This window comes from Schistocerca nitens, chromosome 1 (genome assembly GCF_023898315.1).
Source record: "Schistocerca nitens isolate TAMUIC-IGC-003100 chromosome 1, iqSchNite1.1, whole genome shotgun sequence".
Taxonomy (NCBI): Eukaryota; Metazoa; Arthropoda; class Insecta; order Orthoptera; family Acrididae; genus Schistocerca; species Schistocerca nitens.
Window position 1 is genome coordinate 171,798,085 of NC_064614.1, and position 26,451 is coordinate 171,824,535.

The 26,451-nt window shown below is 38.6% G+C and overlaps 1 protein-coding gene across 4 annotated transcripts in view; it reads right to left on the bottom strand.

Moving 5' to 3' along the window:
* Positions 1–6,058: 6,058 nt before the first annotated feature.
* Positions 6,059–26,451, bottom strand: part of LOC126244710 (protein MIX23) — a 28,749-nt gene continuing 8,356 nt past the window's right edge. The window contains exons 2-5 of one of the 4 annotated variants that reach the window (XM_049948261.1): positions 17,888–18,016; positions 16,764–16,889; positions 16,536–16,682; positions 6,060–7,114 (exon numbers count right to left, since the gene is read on the bottom strand). In XM_049948261.1, coding sequence (XP_049804218.1) covers positions 7,001–7,114; positions 16,536–16,682; positions 16,764–16,874 — 372 coding nt within the window. In that variant the 5' untranslated portion in view covers positions 16,875–16,889; positions 17,888–18,016 and the 3' untranslated portion in view covers positions 6,060–7,000. Of the gene's footprint in view, positions 7,115–16,535; positions 16,683–16,763; positions 16,890–17,887; positions 18,017–26,451 lie in introns of all 4 variants that reach the window. The other 3 variants (XM_049948262.1, XM_049948263.1, XM_049948260.1) reach the window with 3 other exon arrangements.

The window sequence follows — 26,451 nt, forward strand, 5'->3', positions numbered from 1 at the left end:
TAGCTTAGCATAGGATGGCGTCATGCAGATGCCCATTGCTGTGCTGTGGATTTGTTTCTATGTGAAGCCTTCAAAGGAAAAGTAATTACAGGTGACAATTTAGTTGGTCATTGTGATCGGAAGGAGATTGTAGGTTTGAAGTCAGGGGGGCATTGGGAAAAGTAGTGTCCAATAGCAGCAAGGCCATGGGCACTGGTGATGTTGGTGCAGAGGTGGCATCGACAATGATGAGCAGGCGCCTGGTGGTAAAGCAACACAAACTGTGGAAATCGTTGGGGTCTTTTTATAGGAGGGCAGGTTATTGATAATGGGCTGAAGGTGTTGGTCTACAAGGGCAGAGATTCTGTGAGTGCACAATAATGAGCCACAATGGGGTGTCCAGGATGGTTGGGTATTACAAACATTAGGCAGCCTGTAAAAGGCAGGAGTGAAGGGAGTGATGACAGTAAGAAGACAGATAGACTCAGAGGTGAGATTCTATGAAGTGAGCAGGGACTGGAGATCCTGGTAGATTTCAGGACCAGCATAACAACTGTGGCAAGGCTTGATGGTGGACGTATCTGACAGCTGAGGGAGTCAGTCTGCTAGATAATCCCTGCGGTTCATAATCATAGTGAGAGAGCCTTTGTTGGCAAGTAGGATTGAAAGGTTAAGATCAGTTTTAGGTGAAGGACTGCAATTTCTTTCTGCAGTTGTGATGTTAGTTTGCATGTTGAGGGATTTGGGGAAAGACAGAGACGTAAGGTTTGAGGTTAGGAAATTCTAGAAAGTTAAGAGGAGGTGATCTGGGGGCAGTGGAATTGGAGCACAATTGGATGGAGGAATAAACTGAGTGGGTAGTGTTCAATATTGGTTTTGGATTGAGTCTTATTGGTAGGATTAATGGCGAAAATGAGTTTCCATTGTAGGGATTGTGAAAAGGAGAGGTCTTTAACAAGCCAAGCATGACTGAATTTGAGAGTAGAGCAAAAGGTAAGGCCTTTGGAAAGGGCTGATACTTCAACTGGACTGAGGTTTTTGGAGGACAGGTTCATGACAGTGTTGCAGGTCTGTTTAGGCCTTGGTTCTGTAGGGTGGTGTGAGAGAATTTCTGAGGGTGTCGTAAATGTAGTAGGTCAGCAAGGCAGAGTTTGGCAGCTATGATGGAATGCAGGGTAGCTTTGATGTGGGCTCTTGCGGTGGTGGTGGATAGTGGTGCTCCAAGGTGGTAGTATGAGGTACACAGGTTATACAGTATTTTAGGTGGCATTGTGCATGATGCTTTAGTGCCTGGAGAGCAAGTGTTTCAGTCTGGAAGATGGAATGCAGGAGTTCAGGATTACAGAACAGGAGAGTTTTATGAATGGAGAGGAGATAGTGCTAAGAGTTTTGGGCCTGACTGATTTTGTTTTGCAAGACTACGTTGGTGTGAGCTACGAACTGACAGAATCTCAACAGATAGAGGTCGTTGTGGAAGGGGGTGTCGCAACGGGATAATTTGATGGTCTGGTCATTTGGGGGGCTTTCATAAATTACACTAGAACACAGGAACAGTGCATGGGACTGGCTTTTGGCTAGGGATTAGGGAAATGTTTCTGTTTTTGCACAGACGGAAGGATTCATATTGGAGGACAACAATCATGGAAAATATGTAAAATTATATAAAAGTACATGGGAAAATCACAAAAAGGACAAAATGGATTAAATGTAGTGAAAAGGTGTAAAATCTGAGTAAGTGGGGCCTACAGAAAAAAAATTAAAACTAAATAAAATCAACACAAAAATGGGATGAGGGCAACGTGAAAAAAATAAATAAAAATATTGTAACAGAGTATGTTGCAGGTTAGTAGGTGGGTGTGTGTGAATGGGTGCAGCAGGTGTAATTGGATTAGGTGAAGTGAGTAAGCTGTGTACCTGAATAAGGGAAGAGAGGAGGAGGCAGCTCATAGGTATGTGGTTCAATGCAATATGTGTGGCACAGGAAAATATGCGAGTTACAAGGGAGGTAGGACAATATTATGAAAAGCATAGATTGCTACCCAGCATATAGTGCAAATGTTGAGTCGCAGACAGGCACAACAAAAAGACTGCTAAACAGTAAGCTTTCTGCCAAAAAGCCTTCTTCTGAATTACACAAAACACACACACACACTGCATTTGCATGAATGTGTGTGTGTTTTGTATAATTGAGATGAAGGCTTTTCGTCCGAAAGCTTACTGTTTAGCAGTCTTTTTGTTGTGCCTGTCTGCAACTCCACATTTCCACAATAAGGTGAGTACCAGTCTGTTTCACAGTTTTGTCATTAATCCATCCTGGATTTTCCATTGTTAGAAGGGTGTTACTGTGATCAGTTTGAAGGCCCAGGAATAATTATATTGATGAGAGGCATGTAGGATATGAGACACTGCACATAAAGTCTGCACAGGCAATAGGGAATGAAAAGGATGAATACTAAGTAATGTAATGTGACAGAGAATAATAGCAAAGGAAACAGCACTGGGTTGTGAGATGAAAGGAAAGCTGTTATACAAAATCAAACAGTGGAAAGTCCAGGATAGAATAACAACATATTGGTGATATTTGGAGACAGTGAATTCATTTTTCAAGTGTTTCCCTTGAAGACTTGACAACAGCTGCAAGTCTTTTAAGGAAACACTTGAAAAATGAATTCACAGTATCCAGATACCGATGTATCTGACTGTCTTTACAAGAAGAGTATAGGGGACTGAAGATGGCACTATTGAGATGCCGAAACTGGTCGTTTGAATAAAATAACTTCTCAAAATGTACAGCTGTTTGGCAATTTTCCTTGGAAGAGCTAAAATATTTCTAGCATTCCTTTTAATTAAGCCTGTCAGTAACTCATTGCCTCCTCTATGTGGTGAGTGGCAATCTATCCTTTCCATATTCTTCTGATGAATTCTGTGATATCTTCAAAAGCTGTATTGACAAAACTCATGCCTTCTTGTGGAATATGCAATGACTGTCCAGAAAAAATCAAATAGATCTGCTTCCAGTGGTCCATTTGTTTTATCCCTGTGTTTTCAGCTACTGTCACAAATAATTCTTTGAATTTGGTGGCCAATTATTTGAATGCAATATCTGTCTTAAACCTACTGTCACCAAAGAGTAAAATATCATTTCCATTATACAGTTTATTAGTTTCATGCTTAATAATACTATAAACCACTGTTACCTTGTTCTTAACAATTTCTATTTTTTGTGCAGAGATTATCCCTTAAAAAGTCACTTTTAATGAGGCTCTATGTACACTTAACTGTACACTTAAACAAGTCATCTGATTTAAGAGTCTAGCTCTTACTACATTCCAGCTTTGACATATTGCCAGTATTTCTTGAGCATATTGCCTAACGCTCTTTTGTGTATCTGTGACTGAAGTACACTCCATTTCTCTGGGATTAGATCCAACTTTACAAGCTAATATTTCTTGACAGCCTGTCAAAATTAATACCAGTTACAGTGGTCTTTCCCTAGTGAGACACTCATCTGTGTCAGAAAGGTGGACCGTAGTGAAAATCTGTTCTGGTCATGACTATCTTTTTCTGAAATTAGTTTGGTAGGTACTTGATGAGCTACTTTTTAACTACATGGGCCTCAATATCATATTTTTGTTCTATTCTAGGTGGAAAATTAAATTGAAGAAAATTAATACAAGGACAGATAAGCATTCAACTTGAAAATCAAATATGAGTAAAAAAACAGCACAAAGATGGTGATGATAGCTTATCTGTACAACTTTTCTTCTTTGGAACTGCCAAAAGTTGTTAAAAAATACACATATCAATCTTAATTATAAATTCATATTTAGTCATACCGAGCAGAGCTAGTTCAGTGGAACTTATGATATGGATCACCCTCATGAACCTTAAGTATGGGTATTTTACAGGAGGGGGAGGGGGGGAGGGGGGGGGGGAGGGAAGGAGGGGGAAAGAGAAAGAGAGAGAGAGAGAGAAATTGTATTTTTGTGTTTTATTTTCACAATTGAGTAGTACTGATAGTGCCTTATAGGTATTTATAGCAATGGTATCATTGCAAAATTCTGTTTTGCAAGTGTTATAATCGAGTTGAGTCACTAATGTTCTCTAAGTATTTACAGCGATGATATCATTGTAATATCTTGTTTTACAAGTGTTACAGCAACTACAGCAGAGGCACAAATTTTTCTGAATTGGAATTTCATCCTTAATTATTGTGTATATTAAGACCTTAATTTTGGCTGAGTGGAATTGAATAGTGTCATCTTACAATTGTGTAATGGATGCATCTCTCATCATTCACACATAATCTGTGTCTAGTGGTTGGAGGAAAGCGCAGGTCGAACTGTCTGTAAGAAGGATAGCAGAACTGGTGCACAAAACTAATGCCCAGAGTTACTAAATACATTCATAGTAGAATCTTCGAACATTTTCTGTTTAAACATAACCATATATCTTGAACAGAATGACTATCTCCATTTCAACTGGCAGTAATTCTTCTTACAAGACATTTGGAAAACCATGCATAAAAAATCAGGTGAATGCATTATTTCATGACTACCGAAAAGCATTTGACTCAGCACCACACCAACAATTTTTAATGAAACTATGACCATAAGGGGTGTCAAATGAAATATGTGACTGGATTGACAATTTCATGGTAGGAATGACATGACATGCTATATCGGACAGAGTGTCATCGACAGACATAGATAAAGCTTGAGGCGTGTCCCGGGGAAGTGTGTTGGGATCCTTGATCTTCATGCTGTGTATTACTGAATTGGCAGACGATATCAACAATGACCTCCGACTTTTCACACCTGATGCAATTATCTATTATTTACTACTATCTGAAAATAGCTGCATAAAATCTCATCTGAAGTTGATACAAGACTGATAGTGTGCTTTAAATGTTCAGAAACGTAAAACTGTGCTCCTAAAAAATACAGAAAAGTAGTAATCTATGACTGTAAGATCAATGGAATCAATCAAAACATATAAAGACCAGGACCTAACAGTTTGAGGGATATGAAATGGAATACAAGCTCAACCATGGGTAAAGCATCTGGCAGACTTCAGTTTGCTGGTAGGATGCTGGACAAATGCAATCAGTCTACAAAGGAGACAGGTTGCAAAAAACTCTTGCAAAGCAACCTAGAATATTGCTCACGTGTGTGAAACTGGTACTAAATAGCACCACCAGGAGATGCTGAATGTGTACAAAGAAGGGCAGCACAGATGCCTACAGGTTTGTTTGATCCATGGGAAAGTGTCACAGAGGTACTGAAGAAATTGGACAGGCAGATTTTTAAAGATAAGATGTCAACTATCCCAAGAAAGTCTGCTAGCAAAGTTTCAAGAACCAGCTTTAAATGATGACTTTAGGAATATACTACAAGCCCCTATGTATTGCTTACACAAGGATTGTGAGAATAAGATTAGAATAATTACAGCACACATAGAGGCATTCAAACAATCACTCGTTCTGCACTCCATAAGTGAATGGAACAGGAAGAAACCCTAATAACAGGTACAATGGGACATACCCTCTGCCATGCACTTCATATTCGTTTGCAGAGTACAGATGTAGAATGTTATGGAAAAGCCTGTACTGGCAGATGTTCGATGATGGGTGCCAACTATTCTGCAAAGTATAGTATTAAGTGAGGAATCTATTACAGATAGAGCCTGCTATGTAACATTCCCTTAGGGACTGTTAAGTCAGAATTAGACTAATTACACTGCATACAGAAGAATTTAAACTCATTCTTTCCATACTCCATATGTGAATGCAGTGAGAAGAAACACTAATATGTGGTGCATTGGGAAGTGCCCTCTGCTATGCACTTTTCAACAGTTTGCAGAATATCCATGTAAATACATTTATAAATGTGTGCAATGTTTTTAAACTAACTATTATTTGTGTAACATAAATGTAACCATGTATAAGTGTCTCAGATATGTATGTTACATTTACATTTTTAGTTACACATTGTTGTAGCTGTATATTATGACCAGCAACAAACAGCAATTAACTCTTGCAAATAACTGCTAAAACTGCCCCAAAGCAAAAAAGACATTATTATCAACAAGTTCCAGATGGACATACTTTTTCTTGATGAATATCATGAAATTTATTTTCTTTGTGGATGGAAAATGGTGTTATACAAAAGCAACATTTGTACAAATAAAGTATAAAGTATATAACATAAAAACATTATTCAGCTTCTGTCAAGGGCTTTGTGGAAATCAGCAAGGTCTAATGTTAACTACATACTTGAACATTAAAGTGACCACAAATGCAAGTACAGTTTTGTTTAATTTCATGGACTTCAAAACTGACTGCTGACAAAAAAGGCAAAATTGTGATTCTACATATGACTAACATATATAAATAATATACATGGCTAGCAATAATACAATTGCTCTGAGCACATTTTATCAGTCTTCACACTTTAAAAAAATTTATATTTGGCATATTTTTTTCCAATGAAAATTTGGTTAACAGTATTTCTGCAAATGTTTCTTTTTTGATACGTAAGTCAAATTCTGCTTTTAATTCAAGCAGAAAAATGTTTACCACACGAAAAGTGATTCATTATAAATGTACCTGTTGGTATCAAAGACTCATTTTATTTTAAGGAAAATATAATTCCATTCACTGCTACCTGGGCAAGTCTGCATAATTAAATCAAATGTCTACTAGCAACAACCTTGTAATATAATCTTGTATCAAAATGTTGAATAACAACAAATGAACATTAGTGACAATGTTGTAATACAACTGTTTATCAAAATATTGCAGGTAAATAAACAGACGATTCACTCTTCTATGTAATGAAAGACACTCTTCTTCTTCCTCAAAAATTTCCTTTAAAAAAGTGCATGTAATCACCCTGTTCTAAGCAGTCCACTTCACAATCTTGATACAAACTGAATATCAATCCACAAGTGCCCTTTTCCTTCTCACAGAATTCATGCTCTACTACCAGGCACATGACTAGAAAATAGCAATGCCTGTTCATCATAATTCAATGTCTGCTGGTTTGAAAAACGGTCGACATCGTTCATAGTACACTTTTGTGCTTCTCTCTTTCACCACTTCTTCCACATTCAGTTCTGACTGAAGCAATCTCAGCTGTAAAAGAAAAATTACACATTCTAACATAATAACAAAGTATCACATTCAGATGAAGCATAATCTTTTTTTGATTTTGTGTATAACATGCTCTATACTGTCATTAAAATTTGGGTGATTTTTTATGTTTATGCTTACTGTAAAGTCATTGTACAAACAGCCTAAAGTTTGTCAATAACTCTTATTTCAAGAGCAATCTGTACATGTCATATATTTTCACTGATTCATGTTCAGGAGTAGGTATGTAAAGTATCAGAGCAAATGCTATCAGAGACTAGAGAACATTAATTGGGAGAAGTACAATGGATCATGGGAGCTAGCAGAGCATGACAAATACAGAGAGTGTGCCAATAAAGATTTACTAATCTGAATCAATATAATCACAAAATATTTAATTGGTGAAAGACTTTCTTATCCTGATTCACATAATCTGCAATAAAATGCTATGCCTCATACAATAGTGTTCTGAGTGTCATATTGAGGACAGATTACTAAAATATAATTATCTAATCTTATTCTACTTTATTTGTTTTGGCCATTTAAGGAGTGTGTTTAAACTTGGTAGTTGGCTTGATGTTTTCCGTCTTCTTATACTGTCAAAATCTCTTCATGAACTCACTGCTTTTTACTTCAGTTCTTCTGACTATTTCTAGCTAGACTACTATTTATACTTCTCCATGAATCTTTGCTTATTATGTTCCAAAGGCTAGAGAATTTATTGTGTTTGCATCTGTGATGCTCATGTCTTGTAAATCTTCTCTAGTGTTTCCAAACCAACCAATTTTTCACCTCCTTTGAATTAATAATTTTCAGGAACCTTTTAGTGAGTCTATAGTTGGACGATAAATAGTTTAGACAAGAAGAGAATAGAAGCTTTCGAAATGTGGTGCTACAGAAGAATGCTCAAGACTAGATGGGTAGATCACATAACTAATGAGGAGGTATTGAATAGAATTGGGGAGAAGAGGAGTTTGTGGCACAACTTGACTAGAAGAAGGGATCGGTTGGTAGGACATGTTCTGAGGCATCAAGGGATCACCAATTTAGTACTGGAGAGCAGCATGGAGGGTAAAAATCGTAGAGGGAGACCAAGAGACGAGTACACTAAGCAGATCCAGAAAGATGTAAGCTGCAGTAGGTACTGGGAGATGAAGAAGCTTGCACAGGATAGAGTAGCATGGAGAGCTGCATCAAACCAGTCTCAGGACTGAAGACCACAACAACAACAACAGTAGTCCATTCTACTAATATGTCCATAAAATTTCAAGTTTTGTTTGCGCATGGTGTTAATAAACTTATATATTTGTATATAAAGGTCAGATGTTATCCTCTTCATCCAAATTCAAACTTTTTTGTGTGGCCCATATTGTTCTCAATTTCTGCAACTTTAGTGTGTCCACCAACATTTATATACAAAGGACATTTCTGGAGAAAGTGACAGTTTTGCAATACGCAGATGATATATGTATTTACATGGAAAGTACATCCCTAGAAAACAGCAAGTTACAACTGACAACCGCAATGTTCATGCTTTGGCAGTGGTTCATAAGAAATGGACTGGATAAATAAAATGTACTATTGTTTTGGGGGCACAGAATGAGCTTGCCTCAGGTAAAAGCCCTACGCCCATACCACTTCTCTTCAAAGATGGTAGTCAAATACCTGGGATTCTTCATTGACCATAAGCCAACCTGGAATGTGCACTGAAAATATGTGGCTAAGAAATGTGAGATATCTGTCAACATAATCAGAGCAATGTCAGTACAGCACTAACACTTTACCGCACAATGATATGTCCAATCATTGATTGTGCAAGTGGATGTTATGGATCTGCACCTGACAGTTACCACAATAGATTTAATAAATGCCAATATAAAGTGCAGAGAGAATGTTTGGAAGCAATGCAGTCCACCTCTAGACATGTACCTACAATCTACTTATGCTGGCAGTATCTCTGCACCAAAGTTCTTCTTAAAAGGTATCAATACGAATATGAAATTGATTGCCTCGGACCTTACCATAGAGTGCTTAACTGGACACTTCTGGATCACTAGAACTCATACTGCCCCTTCGTGCATGAGACAATATGCACATACACTGGCAGTTCCAAAACCATTGAATATGTCAGAGGTGCACACTGCAAACCACATTTGCAGAAGCCTGAGCTATTCAATTTACTAACAGTGGGATCACTGGCAATGAAGCTGGGGACCACTTACGCTGTGTCAAGGCATACCACCTAGACTGCTAAATGAATTATGGATTACCAGTAAGTCCTATACACACATCTAACATGGCACAAATGCAAGAAGTACAAAACAATTCACCTGTCAGTCCCCTAGTCCATGAAACCTCATACAAAGTGAATGCCTAGGCACCTCACCTCTCTCATAGCCCATTCAAATTTGATCACAGATTTTCCTAAACATCTTCATACCCACTGTAGAGACATCTTTCTGCCATTGTGGAGAAGAAGAGGATGCAAATCACCTTTCCTTAGGACACCCCAGGCTACATGGAAGTACTCCAATCTTTTTAGAAGGACTTATGAAGCTTGGGGTTGTCTGCTGTCAACCTGCATGATTACTTTGTTAGTACCACAGGATCACAAACTTTTCAATGTGATGTACAGATTCACTGTTGCCACAGGTGACCACGTATAGTGATGTTGCATCAAACTGTACATGCTATAGGTAGTGTGTACTGGGACATAAGGATAACATGTTGTATGTTTTAATTGTGTTGTATTTTGTTTGTGAAATGCTAGTGTTCCCTGCCACTTTTTATTACAATTTGATGCATCATCACTATGTGACTTTCAGAGCTATAAAAAGCACATACAGCTAGTAACATTAGAAGATCCAATAATGATATTGTAGATCTGTTGAAACCGATAATAGCAATAAAAACAGTTATTAGCAATCTTGGCAAACTTGATTCTTCAAGACTAATATAACCTTCAGATCACCTCCTATGAATGATGTAATGGCAAACATACATAAAGTTTTATAACATTATATTATTTGTTTACATTACATTTACATAACATTATATTAAATGTTTTAACATTATAAAACATTTGATTTTATAATTTTTCAACACTATCTGCATATTATATGTAAGTATGAGCTGGCTGTATGGTATAAGCTAAATGCCAATAAATTCAATTTAAAAAAGTACAGAACATGTTTAAAAGTTTAAAAACAATAGGTTTTCAATGTTGACTCAAAATGAAAAGAAGTTGTACCATCATAACTTAGAAGCTATACAACAGAAATCCAGTGCCACTCCCCTATTAATTCAAATTCAAAATACAGAATTTTGTTTTCATATGTTGTGCATTATCCTAAGTATTTACGAGTGTAAAGCTCCAAAACAACAAAATGCTCTGATACCAGAACAAAACATATGGTGTAAGGAAATGCTATGGTGTAAGGAAATGTTATTAATACTAAATTCCTGCTGTCATAATGAAGTGAAAAACAGACTATAAGTGGAAGGAAAGAGAGGAAGACTACAACAGAACATGAAAATGAGGGCCAACATTTAAGTTTTTAGAAATGGCCACTGCATAGCGCTCTTGGCATGAGATCTGACATCACCATTGTTTTAAAATTTGTCATTTGTTATAATATAGTGCTGTAAACGAGAAAGACAAGTGGAGACAATTACAGAGAATGATGTCGAAAATAAATTGTAGCAATTAGTACTCTATATAATACATCTTCTGTCACAACATGGCTTTTTTTATATCTAATATATAACAATGAATATTTCTATGTTTGTTTACTGTATGTGCTTCCTGTATAAGTAACCCAGTTATGATGAAACTTTGGTGAGTTGTATGTAGTGTGTTTGCCTGTGAAGATTTCCACCTACCATCCAAAGGGGTGGAGGTGAAAAAGGTGGTGACTTAGAAACCTCACTCAAACAATGGAAAATCCAAGATGGAATAATGAAATATTATGAAGAGAATAGATTGCTATTCACCATATAGTGAATATGTTGAGTCACAGACAGGCACAGAAAGAAGACGGCTAAACAAGTGAGATTTTGGCCAAAATGCCTTCTCCTGTAGGAGATAAAACATACACATTCACCCAAGCACAATTCACACACACGTGACCACTATCTCTGGCCACCAATGCCGGATTGCAAGCAACAGTGCATAATGGGAGAAGCAATCTGGTTGATGGGGGAAAGGAGGAGGCTGCAGCAGGGAGGGGGAGGGATAGTAGCGTAGGTGTGAGGAGACGATAAAGTGCTGTTTGTGGGAGCATACAGGGACATGGTGGGGATAGTGTAGGGCATATAGGTGCAGTCAGGAGGTTAGACAGGGGCGGAAGGGAGCAGGAAAGGAGAGAAGTAAAGAGACTGTGGGTGCATTAATGGAATAGAAGGCCGTGAAGTGCTGGAGGGGATAGGTGAGTGAAGGACAGTGACTAATAGAGATTGAGGCCAGGGGGGTTATGGGAATGTAGGATATATCACAGGGAGAGTTCCCACCTCCACCATCCAGAAAAGCTGGTGTTGGTAGGAACTTCACTCAGAAACATCTGGAGCAATTTCCATCAAATTTTGTATATATGTGACTTATTACTGATATAAAAATACTATGAGGGTACTGTGCCCCAACCACTTCTACAGATGTGGGTGGGGGTGAGAAGATGTGACATGTAAAAACATTCGACAACAACTGATGTTATTATCAAATCCATAGTTTTTGGAGTTGCTAGGCTTATTGGTGACAGTCTGATCATGTTTCACACCTAGAATTTGGGGTAGGGCCAGGGTGCAAAGACAGTGACAAGTCACCAAATCTCTGCACTGCCTGAAGGAATTTCTACCAAAATCAGCACATGTGTCATATGCTGTCTAAAAATATTTACTGTGACTGAAAGACATCCCTACCGCCTCTATGGCCAACTTGTATAAAAAATACTATGGAGTAAGGTACCCCCACTATTACTACACGGCATGTTGGGGTGAAAGATCATGTCACATGTCTCAAAACCACAGATACACTTAATGCCCGCTCTAGAGTCACATGACGTAATATAGCGGAGAGTCAGACAGTTCCCAGTAACAGTCCTTCCTCTTTAAACAGTTGTGATTTCGTAGGCTTTCCCAATGTAATAAGTCTTGAAAATTTAGTTTAGTTATGTCATGTTCCGTAGATCATTTTCACAATTATTTTATCGATATGATGTGGAACAAGTCAGATTGCAAAATATATATACACACATGAATAGTGCTAATATTAATATTACTGAAATTTTTAGTTCTAGACATGCAACCACATTTTTTAAAAATTTTTATTTATTTATTTATGTTTTATTCGGGTTTGCTGCTGGATCCTAAAATCAACTTGACTCGATATTTCGGCTATCCAACTGGTTGCCATTTTCAGGAGAATGCTGTTTCTGCTGATGAATCCCACTGAGAATTGACGCCAGGCTGCAAATCGACATCGTATATAGGCCACCATTCAGTACATGGCACATGCGCCGCCCATCACGGTTGCTGCCCTCCAAGACTGAGAGGTGGCACTGCCCTTAGTAGAACTTTGGCGGCAATGATACATCGCACTCAGGGTCGCACTGAAGAACATTCAATTTCGATGAATTATAGTACAGGATTCCACATCCTGCTAAGAAGAAACTCACTGTATCTGTTAATTAAATTATCCAACAACATAATTTCAATTGCCTCTTTATACATACTGTTCCAAAAACCGGAAATGTTGGCAACTACCACAGTTTCATCAAATTTCATACCGTGCGCCTCATTTACGTAGTGTTCTACTACTGCCGACTTTTCCAGCTGTTGTAGCCTCATATGACGGCAATGTTCCACACACCTGTCATGAACTGTACAAATTGAATGGTCAATGTAAGCCTTCCCACACTGACACAGAATTTTGTAAACACCGTGTTTCCTAAGCCCCAAATCATCTTTCACAGTGCCGAGTAGTGCCCTAATCTTAGAAGGTGGATGGAACAAACTCTTAATGTTAAAATTCCTTAAAATTCATCCAACCTTAAACGATATGCCTCCCGCATAAGGAAGAAAGGCCAGCGATCTATGTTTCTCTTCATGTACCTCCAGTGATTGTCCAAACTCCACAGAATGAATAATCTGCTTCTCGGAGTATCCATTTTCCTTAAAAACAGCCATCAGATGCACAAGTTCTTGGATTAAGCTGTCCGCGTAGGAAATGACATATGCTCTGTGTACCAAAGTCCTAAGGACACCACTGCATTGGTATGGTGGATGACAACTCTTAGAATGCAGATACCCATCTGTGTGAGTTGGCTTTCGTTGAATGCTGTGTCCCAAAGTAACATCTGGCTTTTTATAAACCATAACTTCTATAAATGGAAGCATCCCATCACTTTCAATCTCCATGGTAAATTTAATGTGGGGATGAAGACAGTTAAAGTGGTCCAAAAATCTATTAAGAGCATCAGGTCCATATGGCCAGACAGAAAAGGTATCATCCACATATCTCCAGAAGCACAGTGGTTGCAAAGCCGAAGTCCTCTGGTGCCATATCCTTAAAGTCCTCCATAAATAAATTGGCAACTATGGGTGATAAAGGACTGCCCATAGCCACTCCATCATTCTGTTCAAAAATGTTGCCATTAAATAAAAAACACATGGATGTCAGTACATGACGACAAACCTTCACCAACTCTTCCTCCAGTTTTTCACCAATCAAACTAAGGGACTCTTCCCTAGAGATTCCTGTAAACAAATATACCACATCAAAACTCACTAATAGATCTGAAGGACTCAGCCTCAAAGATTTCAATCGTCAAATAAATTACACTGAATTGGAGATATGGTGTTCACACTTGCCAACATATGGACTGAGAACAGATGATACATACTTTGCCAGGTTATAAGTGGGTGCATCCAAATTACTAAAAATAGGGCATAGAGGATCCCTTCCTTATGCAACTTAGGCAAACCACACAACCTAGGCGGAACAGCAGCACCAGGATGAAGTTTCTTATGTAAATCTTTGGACAACAAACTTTTTTTCAAGAGTGAAAGTGTCTTGCACTTAATCCTTTATGTGGGGTCACTAGATAATCTTCTGTACGCCGAGTTGTTGAGTAGTAAATCCATTTTTAGGACATAATCATCCCACATCATTACTACTGTGGCATTCCCCTTGTCAGCTGATAAAACTACTACTTCATAATCATTCCTAAGGGAATGAATGGCTGCTCTCTCTGAGGAAGAGATGTTATCCTGCAGTCGCCGAGGCAATGTTCTACTAAGGGTGGTGCTACCTCCCAGTCTTGGAGGGCAGCAACCATGACGGGCAGTGCATGTGCCGTGTACTGAATGGTGGCCTATATAGGATATCGATTTGCAACCTGGCGTCAGTTCTCAGCAGGGCTCATCAGCAGAAGCACCATTCTCCTGAAGATCGCGACCAGTTGGATCACCAAAATATCGAGTCAAGTTGATTTTAGGATCTGGCAGCAAACCCGAAGAGACTTTCTCATCTCAGTTACTGGCAGAATTACAAGTTTCCTCACAACCCATATGTAGCTGCAGGACAAAATTTGCTAGACATATAGATAAAATGTGTGCAAAAATATTTGTGGTGTGTGTGTGTGTGTGTGTGTGTGTGTGTGTGTGTGTGTCTGCATCTGCTCACCTCTAATAGCCTCATTTAATAACCATATTTATCTTATATTAACAACTTTCATTAAATTTATGATTCAATACAAACTCACAATGTACAGAGCTGTTGTCGTTTGTATGCTCCTGTACAGCTGTGAAACTTGGACAATCTATTGCTTCGATATCAAGAAACTTGAGCACTTCCACCAACAAAAAATTAGATACATCTTGAACATTAAGTGAGAGGACCATGTGACCTACATTGCAGTTCTCGAGAAGAAAGCACATCTCAGCAAATTGAGATCACTCATCAACTGAGATGGTTATGTCTTTTTCATCACAAGGGTGGTACGAGGCTTCCCCACTCAACTGAGATGGTTAGGCCATTTTCATCACAATGTGGTATGAGGCTTCCCCACCAAATCCTTTATTGTGAACTCTGCTCTGGCAGTAGACCTCACAGAGTCCCTCTCAAGAGCTTTAAGGACTAACTAAAACACATCATAAAGATGACTGGCATAAACAAACAAACAGGGGAAGATTGTGCTGTGGACCACTTAACTGTGGAGGGATGCTGCAGGTCCACCACTGTCAACTGATTGAAGGAGAATGTCACAGGCACAAAGAGGCCAAGCAACAAGCAAGAAAGCTCCGTCAGTTACAACCCCGCCCTCCTCCAAATGTTCAGTGCAATTTGTGTGGACACATGTTTTATGCCAGGATTGGTCTGTTCAGCCACTGGAAACACAGTGCATACTCACAACTAAGTTGCAGCTGACAATGATGGTGCAATACTGATGAAAATAATACGGTTGCACTGGGAGTAAAGAATAATAATTTATGAACTGTACTACAATAAGAAAGCAAAAATTAATATGAAGAGGTCAGAAAGGAAGGCTGAAATCAAGGAAGAGGCAACTTAATGCTGTATTTTGTCTTCATGTTGCTGTGGTTTTCAGTCTGAAGACTTCTTTGATGCAGCTTTCCACACTACTATTGTATTTGTCTCTTGGCCTCCTTCTACAATTTTTACACACCACACTTCCCTCCAACCCTCCAATACTAAATTGGTGATTCCCTGATGTCTCAGAATGTGTTCTATCAACCGGTCATTTCTTTTACTCATGTTATGCCATAAATTTATTTTCTTGCCAACTCTAATATGTACGACAGAGAAGCTATACAAAATCTGAAAACATTAAAACCCACTGAAAAAAGAAACACTACATCAGACTGCTGATGACATAGTTGGTTTCACATTCAGATATGGAAGTGAATCACATGTAGCAGGTAAACAGGGAAAAATCTTAAGTAACAACTAGGGAAAAATATTAAAGGGATTAACAATGTGAGGAAAACTAATGTCACTAAAGTCAATCAAGTAAAGTTGTTCTGCTACCTCAGCAACATAATTACATAAGACAACACTTGTTTAACAGAAGTAAAGAATATCATTAGAAAAACAAGAATTTGTGGGAAAGAAAAACGTTTTTACTAGGAAAACACATCAATGCAGAAATCCACAAAATCATTTGTGCGGAGTACACTTGTCTGTGGATTTGAAAGCTGGACATTTCGGAAACAAGAAAAGACCCAATTAGAGGAAACAGAAATGTGAATTGGAAGAAAATGGCAAGAACAATATGGATGGAATAACAAGGTAGCTTTAGGAAATGAATAAAGGAATGCAGGTGAGAGTCTTTATTTTGTTCAGTTATACAGCAAAATCATGCAGTACTGTAAAAAAAAGTAAATGAACATTCAATTTTTGGTCTTTTACCTTTGTTTGTTCTTTGCGTAGATTCTTCAGGAGGCTTATATCATCAACTCTACTTTCCCTTTGAACCTTCAGCTCTTTGACTCGCTCTGCAGCTAAAGTAATACATTTTTTAATGGCTGCTTCTCTTGTATCATAACTGGATTTCAGCTGGAATGAAAAATATGCATGCTATTCACAAGCAAGCACTTTATGCAACAGCAGTAACTAAAAAGTACAAATAAATCATACCTCTTCATAAAGCTGTTTGCATGTCGCTGTTGGATCAACTTGCCCTTTAAATGATTCTGTTGGTATAGATGTATTCAGCATATACACAATTTTGTCATCAACAGTCCTCATTTTCTTCAATGCATCCTGAAATTAAAAGGAAATACACTCATTCTGCAGCTATGATTATGATCAATTCAGTTTTTTTTTTTTTTTCTGTAAGCAATAAGAGACGTTTCTCCTCTCAGGAACTATGTTAAAGTGCAGTCATAAAATTATCTATAGAGCAACCCACCAGTGTAATGATTTTTTTATCTGTGGTCAGAAGTGCAGCAGTTTCATCCTCTTGTAGTTTTGGATCAGATTTCCAAGCATTGCCTTGAGAGAATTCCTATGCCTTTATTGTAGGACCCATTTATCTTTATTAAGTAACATAAAAACTAAAGTAAACTCTGTCCGAACAGATCTTGGAAGGCCCAGTGTTATTGATCGACTGCCATGTCATTCTCAGCTGACAGGCATCATAGATGAGGCTATGGAGGGGCATGTGGTCAGCACACCACTCTCCCAGCTGGTGTCAGTTTTTGTGACTGGAGCTGCTACTTCTCTGTCAAGTAGCTCCTCAATTGGTTTCATGTGGGCTGAGTGCACCCCACTTGCCAACAGCACTCAGCAGATCCAAATGGTCGTCCACTGCAGTACTAACCACTTAATTTCAGTGATCTGACAGGAACCAGAGTTACCATCACTGCAAGGCTGTTTGCTGATTAAGTGACACACTATAACCCTGTTGGTATTCCTCCAGGCCCACTATATTAAGTCACAGTCTCTTCTTACTTTTCCAACAAACTTTCTGTACAGCTTATCTCATGAAATAATTCCTCCTGGGATATTATGATAATTGTTTCAAGTGAGAACATTGATTGTTAAGGCGTTATGAATTATAGTATATTCAAATACTCACTAAACATTAATATTTTGATAACAATTAGCAATCAGCATTTCAGTTTACATGCCACAATTTGCTACCGGTCGCTTCCGCACTGAAACTTAAGCAATGACCAAGCGTGGCACAGACAAGCTATAAAAGCATTGAGATGGCTACTGAGCACTGTTGACAAATGCATTATCCAAACTTGACTCACTCCATCCTGGCCGGGAGTCCAACTGCAACTAAGTTGCACCACAACAATAACTGGTCTCCAGAGTATTGTCAATATAAAAATGACTGCATCTCAAAGGCAGATATTTCTTTGCACTATGATGCCCAGCTTCTAGAACAAATGGTAATGGTCAATACATCACATAATAGGGTCACATCTTATCATTGCAAAACAATCAATAAATTGGTGGAACTGACTTGAGTTCATGACAGTAGATTTTGACTAGATATTTGATGGTGAAATAGGTCACAGCAAAATTTTATTCAGGTGTTCTTCCTGAACAAATAATCCAAAATTGTATTAAAATGGAAAACACTTTCTAATGTTCTGTAATGATTTTCAGAACATTACGAAGTGCTTTCCTCTTTAATATTATTATTGTGTTCTGCCAAGCATCAATGAAAAATTTAGTTAATGTTAATCAAAAGTTGGTTACCACAAATTCTTCTTGGTTTTAGATTGTGTCATATTCTTCAAAGAAAACACTTCCTCCAGTTCAGATACTGATGTCACAGCTATCGGTTCACACCAGCACATGGCTTACTGTCTCTCATAAAAGAAACACCAGCTCAACCACACTCTCAATACACCAGAGCAACAAGTTTGTGAGATCACCATATATGGTGTGTAAAGTTATTGTACAGAACAAAGTGCCAGTTCACACAACTTTCTATTTGACATCACTTGTAAACTGTATTTTTTCCAGTATTCATCCTTGTGTGCATCACAAGATGATACAAATTTATCAATAATAAAATAATTTAGTCTACAACACAGAAGAATTTTATTATAATTGTCTCTGTCCACAAAGGTCTACAAATGTAAAAAAGAAATTAATTTGACATTTTTACCAAGAGTCACTAAGAGTGGCAATTGATGGCCTTGTTAGAAGGTTTGTTGAGAGCTAAGAAATTTTAGCAGGGAAAAAACAACAGCAGATTTCACAAATCTTATTTATATAAAATAAATCAGGAACAAGTACTTTCAGATCCTCAAGAGGAGATCAAACAAAAACTGCTGGGATCAATGAACGGTGTAACTCAATGTTGATAATGAGTAACATATTAGCAGATGTGCATTAAACCCTATGGAAATTTTTGTCCTAACAAAAAGACTTTGATGCAAAAATACTCTCTACACCTCTGAGCCCATCCTTGCATCAGGATGTTGCCATTCATGAGCATCAGGCCTACGGTCCATGCTATTCGTCCAGGGAACTGGCAAGTTACCTTAGCTCTTTGGGCCAGTTAGTGCTGCTATTGCCAGTTCTTGCAACTCAACCACATGTGGCAAGTGTCGGTGACACAACTTAAGCAGACTGAGGAAGATATGCAGTTCTTTAAAGGTTCTTGGTGGTGGAATTTATAAGATGGCTTCAACTTTCTCAGATATAGGTAGTGAACATCATGATGAGATCTTACAGCCCAGGAAGTTAATCTGTGTCCGGCCAAAAATGCATTTAATGATGTTTAAAACTATGCCGTACTGTTCTAAACATTTAAATACCAGTTAGAAGCAGCCAATGCTGTTCTGGCAAGGCAGAAAAAAAAACAGGATACCATCAAAATACACAAAGGAAAAGGGGAGACCATGTCGAATCTATAAAACTTTGCCAAGTTTGTGCAGAGTTTCGGAGGCAAAATATCACAAAATGACTCTCGAATAAACCAAACGGAGTGATTATGGCCATCTTCAGTATGTCTGCCTCTGACACTAGAATCTGAGTGTACACCTTGGTGCAGTCTAGAACACCAAATAAAGTCATACCACTTGGCATGTAGTTAAAATCTCATACTAAGGGTACAGGGTATCGTTTCAGTACAGTTCTGGTACTGAGGGTTCGAAAACTGCGCACGAGCGCCGAGCACCACACTTCTTAAGCACTAAGCAAAATGGGGACAATCAAGGACTGCTGCTCGACCGGCACATAACACAGTCCTGAAACATGCTGTTGAACTCAGCTTTTGCTATGGCCAGACGGTCTGCGTATAAACATTAGAGTCAACAGGACACCAGTGTATGCTACTGCATTTCATATGAAAACTGAGATTGTTAAGCCGGTAATGCCATCAACTAGCTGAGTGTTTGCCATGTCTAACAGTTGACACTACGCTGAAAACTTCTCCCCCTATAATGGGTTCTAACACAGCTGCAACTGTCAAGTCCCATGCCAGTTCATGCCAAAATCCAAGATCCCCTTGATCCGCAGTGTACCATACATTGGTTTGGTAGAATTATTAGCAGTTGTCAGGCAGAAGGTGGTCGCTGGTTGCCTGTTGTGTAACAGCATGTGTGGAAATATGCATAGGTTTGATCCAATGTCTACTATATATTTTCAATCGGACTTGCAGTCATTTGTGAGAAGGCGTTGCAATGCAGCCTGGCAATCAGCTGATGTGGCTACGTCCGATTTCTGCTGGCATTTGGATGGATGCAAGGCCTAGTACATTTATGCGCCTAGTCTCCAAAGCTTTTATAGTACCAACAGACAGAGGTTTCACTTGTACCAGATGCTGAAGAGGCAGTTGTAGAGTGACTTCTAGATTTCTTGTAGTATGTCCACTGTCCTTGCTGCGATCCTGCTTAGTCAACAGTTCACCAATCTGTTTAGTCAACAAATCAACCTTCGCTGCCACAGCGTCATGAATGGTGTGTGAAACCAGGGGCATTGACAAGCTGTTGCATGGCACTGTGACTGCATTTACTGACATGGGCATGATTGTGCTGAATATTTTACGAGCCTATTCAGCCACTGTGACCAAGCCATGTCGGTTTGTGTCACTTCACTTGAAGTGGCTGACAACTACTCCACAATGTATGCAGAAGACTATCAGGGTTGATACTAATGTCATCTTTACTCCGTAAATGTCTAGAATATTGTGACAGTTTCCTGCCACCAACTTCTTCTTGTGTTAAAACTTATCTGATTAATTCCTCTTGCGATGCAGACGTCCTAAGACACAGTTCTGTCTCCATTTTTTCATAAGCAGAGCAATGATCACATCTTCAATCTCCACGGCATATTTATGTTTCACCCAGCTTACCACGATCATGAATTTGGCGAAATCTGCTGTAATGCCCATGTAGAGGAAACTTGCTTCCACTTGGTCGAACCACAATGCCAGATTACATGGCTAGAAGGATGGTAAGTGCACAGTGAGCCAAGAGACGGAAGGTACACGTTCAGTCAATGATAATGTTATGTTACAATCTTATCCTTACAGTGCTATTGTGTGTTCAAATCATGCCATGAAACGGAAGCTATCTGATCAATTACCGTGCATGTCATAGTCAAGGTGTCTGGCGTACAAAATGCGACACTCGCACATGAGAAAAATTTTCAAACTTTATTCAGTTATACAGGAAGGAAGAGCTTGTCAATGGAGAACACAACTTTGAGAAATTCCACCTTATGGTAGTATTATTCCTACCTCTAACTAATAAGTATTTGTGAGCATAATATTGCTGTGAAACACAGTGCCTCTCACAGGTGGAATCAAAATATCTGACAGCGCAATAAAAATATTCGCTCGTGGTACCACAGTACACTGAGAAGCAGTGGTTCTGGCTGCTACAGACTCCCATTGTTCCACAAAATGCTACTTATAAATTTTCAAGAACCATATCAAGTTAAATGTACTTCAGCCCCATATATACACTATGTGATCAAAAGTATCTGGACACCTAGCTGAAAATGACTAACAAGTTCGTAGCGTTCTCCATCGGTAATGCTGGAATTCAATATGGTGTTGGTCCACCCTTAGCCTTGATGACAGCTTCTACTCTTGCAGGCATACGTTCAATCAGGTGCTGGAGGGTTTCTTGGGGAATGGCAACCCATTCTTCATGGAGTGTTGCACTGAGGGGAGGTACTGGTTGGTGTTGGTCAGGGAGGCCTGGCATGAAGTTGGCGTTCCAAAACATCCCAAAGGTGTTCTATGGGATTCAGGTAAGGACTCTGTGCAAGCCAGTCCATTACAGGGATGTTATTGTCGTGTAACTACTCCGCCACAGACCATGCATTATGAACAGGTGCTCGATTGTGTTGAAAGATGCAATCGCCATCCCCAAATTGCTCTTCAACAGTGGAAACCATGAAGGTGCTTAAAACATCAGTGTAGGCCTGTGATGTGAAAGTGCCACACTAAACAACAATGGGTGCAAGGTCCCTCCATGATAAACATGACCACACCATAACACCACCGCCTCCGAATTTTACTGTTGGCACTACACACGCTGGCAGATAACGTTCACTGAGCATTCGCCATACCCACGCCCTGCCATCGCATTGCCACACTGTGTACCATGATTCATCACTCCACACAACGTTTTTCCACTGTTCAGTCATCCAGTGTTTATACTCCTTACACCACGTGAGGCATCGTTTGGCATTTACTGGTGTGATGTGTGGCTTCTGAGTAGCCGCTTGACCATGAAATCCAAATTTTCTCACCTCCCACCTAGCAGTCATAGTGCTTGCAGTGGATGCTGATGCAGTTTGGAATTCCTGTGTGATGGCCTGGACAGATGTCTGCCTATTGCACATTACGGCCCTCTTCAGCAGTCGGTGGTCTCTGTCAGGCAACAGACAAGGTCAGCCTGTACACTTTTGTGCTGTACATGTCCCTTCACATTTCCATTTCACTAGCACATCGGAAACAGTGGACCTAGGGATGTTTAGCAGTGTGGAAATCTCACATACAGATGTATGACACAAGTTACACCCGATCACCTGACGACATTCGAAGTCTGTGAGTTCTGCAGAGCACCCTATTCTGCTCTCTCACGATATCTAATGACTACTGAGATTGCTGATATGGAGTACCTGGCAGTAAGTAACAGCACAATGCACCTAACATGAAAAACGTATGTTTTTTTGGGTGTCTGGATACTTTTGATCACATAGTGTATCATTTCTGCAGAGACCTCAAAGACAAGATTACATTAATTACAGGATGCAAAGAGGGTTTTAAGCAGTTATCCTCCCCTTGCTCTATACATCATTGGAACAAGAAGAAACCTTAACATATGATACACACTGCCTTGCCCTTCACAGAGGTTTGCAGAGTCTGTATACTTTGACCAAAAGCTTTCTGCTTTCAGTCTTTTTTATGTGTGTATCAAGCACTCAATTTACTCCTTGCAATACTTTTAAATGGTTTTATCAATTCATTGTTTCAATTATTGCTATGATCGCAGTATGCATTTACAACCTGCAATACATATGGAGACTACAGATTCATTTTGCAAAAGCAATAAACAAATCAGTTTTGGCGTGGTTGACTCCTCCAAATATCTTAAAAATTCTGAGACATGGTCATCTACACCAAGTGTCTTCCCTTTCCACACTACTGTCTTAAATTTTCTTTTGTGTATATGAACATTCTACATATTACTTTCACCTTCCAGTTTTCTATTTTTCCTTAATATTGGATTGCTATCAGCACTCTTGACGGCCATACAGTTGCTTCTCTGTTTCCCAGAGTTTTCTTTGATTTTTATGTAATCAAAATCCTATAGCCAAACATACTTCTGCAGTTCTGCATTTGCCTTCTAGACTTTCCTGCTTTGTATTTTCCTCAAAAAAATTAATTACATTAAAAAAAAAAGAAAACTACGATTTGCCAATGACACTGTCATTCTATACAGAAATTGGAAAAGTCTTGGAAGATCAGCTGATTGGAATGGTTAGTCTCTAGATGAGATGTAAAAGAAACACCAATAAAAGCAAAACAGGGGAATAGAGTGTAGTCATATTGAGTCAGGTAGTGATGAAGGAATTCGATTCAGAAATGAGAAATTAAAGGTAGTAGACGAGTTTTGCTATTTGAGTAGCAAAATAATTGAGGGTAGAAGTAAAGAGAAGATAAAATGAACGCTGACAATGGCAAGAAAAGCTTTTCAGAGTAATCAAAATATGTAACATCTAATTTAAGTTTTAGTGTTGAGGACTCTTTTCTGGAAGTATATGGGTGCGGCATAGCCTTATGTGGAAGTGAAATGTGGCGATAAATAGTATAGATGAGAAGAGAGCTTTTGACAAGTGGTTGCAGAAAAGTACTTTATATTAGATGCGCAAATCAGATAACTAATGAGGAGGAAATAAATCAAATTGACGTGAAAAGAGCTTCAACACACAATTGGCTACAAGAAGTGATTTGTTGATAGCACATATCCTAAGCCATCAAGGGATAATTAATCTGATAGTGTAGGAACATGCAGGAGTTAAAAATTATAGTGGGAGAACAAGGCTACAATGCAGTAAGCAAGCTCAAATGACTTGGTGCTGTACCTCAGGAGAATGTTCCCCTTTGAGAGCCCTGATAGTTTTCTTTGTTTCAGAGGGAGTTTATGTGCCTATTGCCCTCTCAGCTATACAGTGATTTGTTGTCTTAAAGCTCAGCCATATTTACCAGTGCAAAAAATTCCCTCAGTAGCAGTACCTCCATTGAATCTGGCTGGAAATTGGTGGTAGAGACAGTGTACCACGAATATTGTGGTCCACACAGGATTTGGAAATCAAATATTTTACTTGCTCTTTGATTGCTGAATTAAATACTGTTCATGGTCAGATCAAGTCTCATCTAACATAATTTATGCACAGATAAATGAGTAGCTACATACTACACTCAGTCAATGTCCTATAAAGGGATTGTTTGTGAGAGCAGTAATCTAACATTGAAGAGAGACAAAAGTTTACATGTGACAAACAGATAGTTAACAAAGTTGCTGATTAAACTTTTTAACTCACTGACCTTGAAGTATAACCGTTATTTCAATATGAAAATGAAGTGCGCTTTAAGTATAATTTGGAAGTAACACAGTTCACAGTCTGATGCTATTATCACAGAAGCATTGTTGACGTTTGGCACAGTCCGTGATACTATTACGCATTCAACGTCCAACTAACCATTTAAAACAGTCACTAACTAAACTCTCAAATACAGAATTTATATAAAATACAATACATTTCCTGACTTATAACTGATGCCAGAGCATCTTTGGTACATTTCCCTTATCAGCGGACATAGACCTTGCACATTTCATAATCTTCCACAGGCTGACTAAAATGGCTTCCAGCAGCTTCTCTTTTATAAAATTACAATAATTAGAGTTACATTTATCTATTGTCATTCACTGGCTTTTACAAATTACAATTAAACATTTATGCATCTGATTAACTGAACAGTGGAGGGAGACACTTCTGAATTTGAACTTTTGGATACAACAATAATGACTATAGAATTACGCTGTCTATTTTTCTAAAATATCTTATTCTGTTTCAATAACAATGTTTTAACTGTGAATGCTAATTACTCCAGAATTAAATGAGTGCAAAAGTTGCTAACGTATTTCCAAAGAAGTATAAATGCTACCATTCTTTACATGGCTTTTTCATCTACATTGTCAGGAAGTTTGAAATTACTGGTATTTCTAGTGTTCAGTTTTCAGGTAAACTAATCACACTTATGAGTTCTAATTAATCAAAAGAATATAATGGACAATAAAGTTACATTAGCTAAGCTCTGATTAATATTCACAGTTTTTAGTATTGTGTATGTGCCATATAAATTATCATATCAATGATATTTGCAAAAAAAATTGGCGTGGGGGTGGGGGGTGGATAATTAACAGCTACATGGAATCCACCTGCTTTGTCACAACCTTTATTCCCTGCAAACACTTGGTAATTGTTTTATGAAGTAATAGTTACAATTATTGTTATGACTGCAATTTGTAGTATATGTAGTCACAACTTCTATCAACGTATGAGGGTTGAATTAAAAGTAATGCCTTCAATTTCGTTAATTGGGTTTGGATGGGAATATTTTAATAAATCAAATGCAAAAATAATCCTTCGAATGTGATTTTTAATTACCAATATTCACTTTTCTGCATAATCACCAGCCAATTGGATACATTTCTGCCAACAATGAACAAGTTTTCTGAAGCCGTCACAGAAGAAGTTGACACTCCGTTTCCACAACCAAAGTCTCACAGTTCTCTCAACGTCTTTATCAGAAGCATGATGATGTCCCCAAAGATTGTCTTTCATTATTGGGAACAGATGGAAGTCAGTCGGTGCTAAATCTGGACTGTGTGGAGGATGCCGTATGATGATGAGAGTCGGTCTCTGAAGTTCTGCTGTGGTGGCACATGAAGTGTGTGGTTTGGCATTGTCGTGCTGCAGGAAAACATTTCCCTTTTCCTTTCGGACCCTTGTTAGCCATCGTTTCAGAGTTCACAGCGTTGTGATGTAATGCTCTGAATTTATTGTTGTTCCACAATCAAGGAAGTCAACTTGGATAACACCATCTGCATCCCAGAACATTGTGGCCATAATTTTTCCAGCTGAGGGCTGCATCTTGAATTTCTTTTTCCGGGGCAAGTCTTTGTGTTGATATTCCATAGACTGACTTTTCATCTCCAGGTCATAATGGTGTACCCTCATTTCGTCTCCTGTCACAATTGAATGGAGAAAGGCATCATCTTCATTCTCATAACGCGAGAGGAGTTCCTGGTAAATTTCAAGTCTGTGTGTTTTC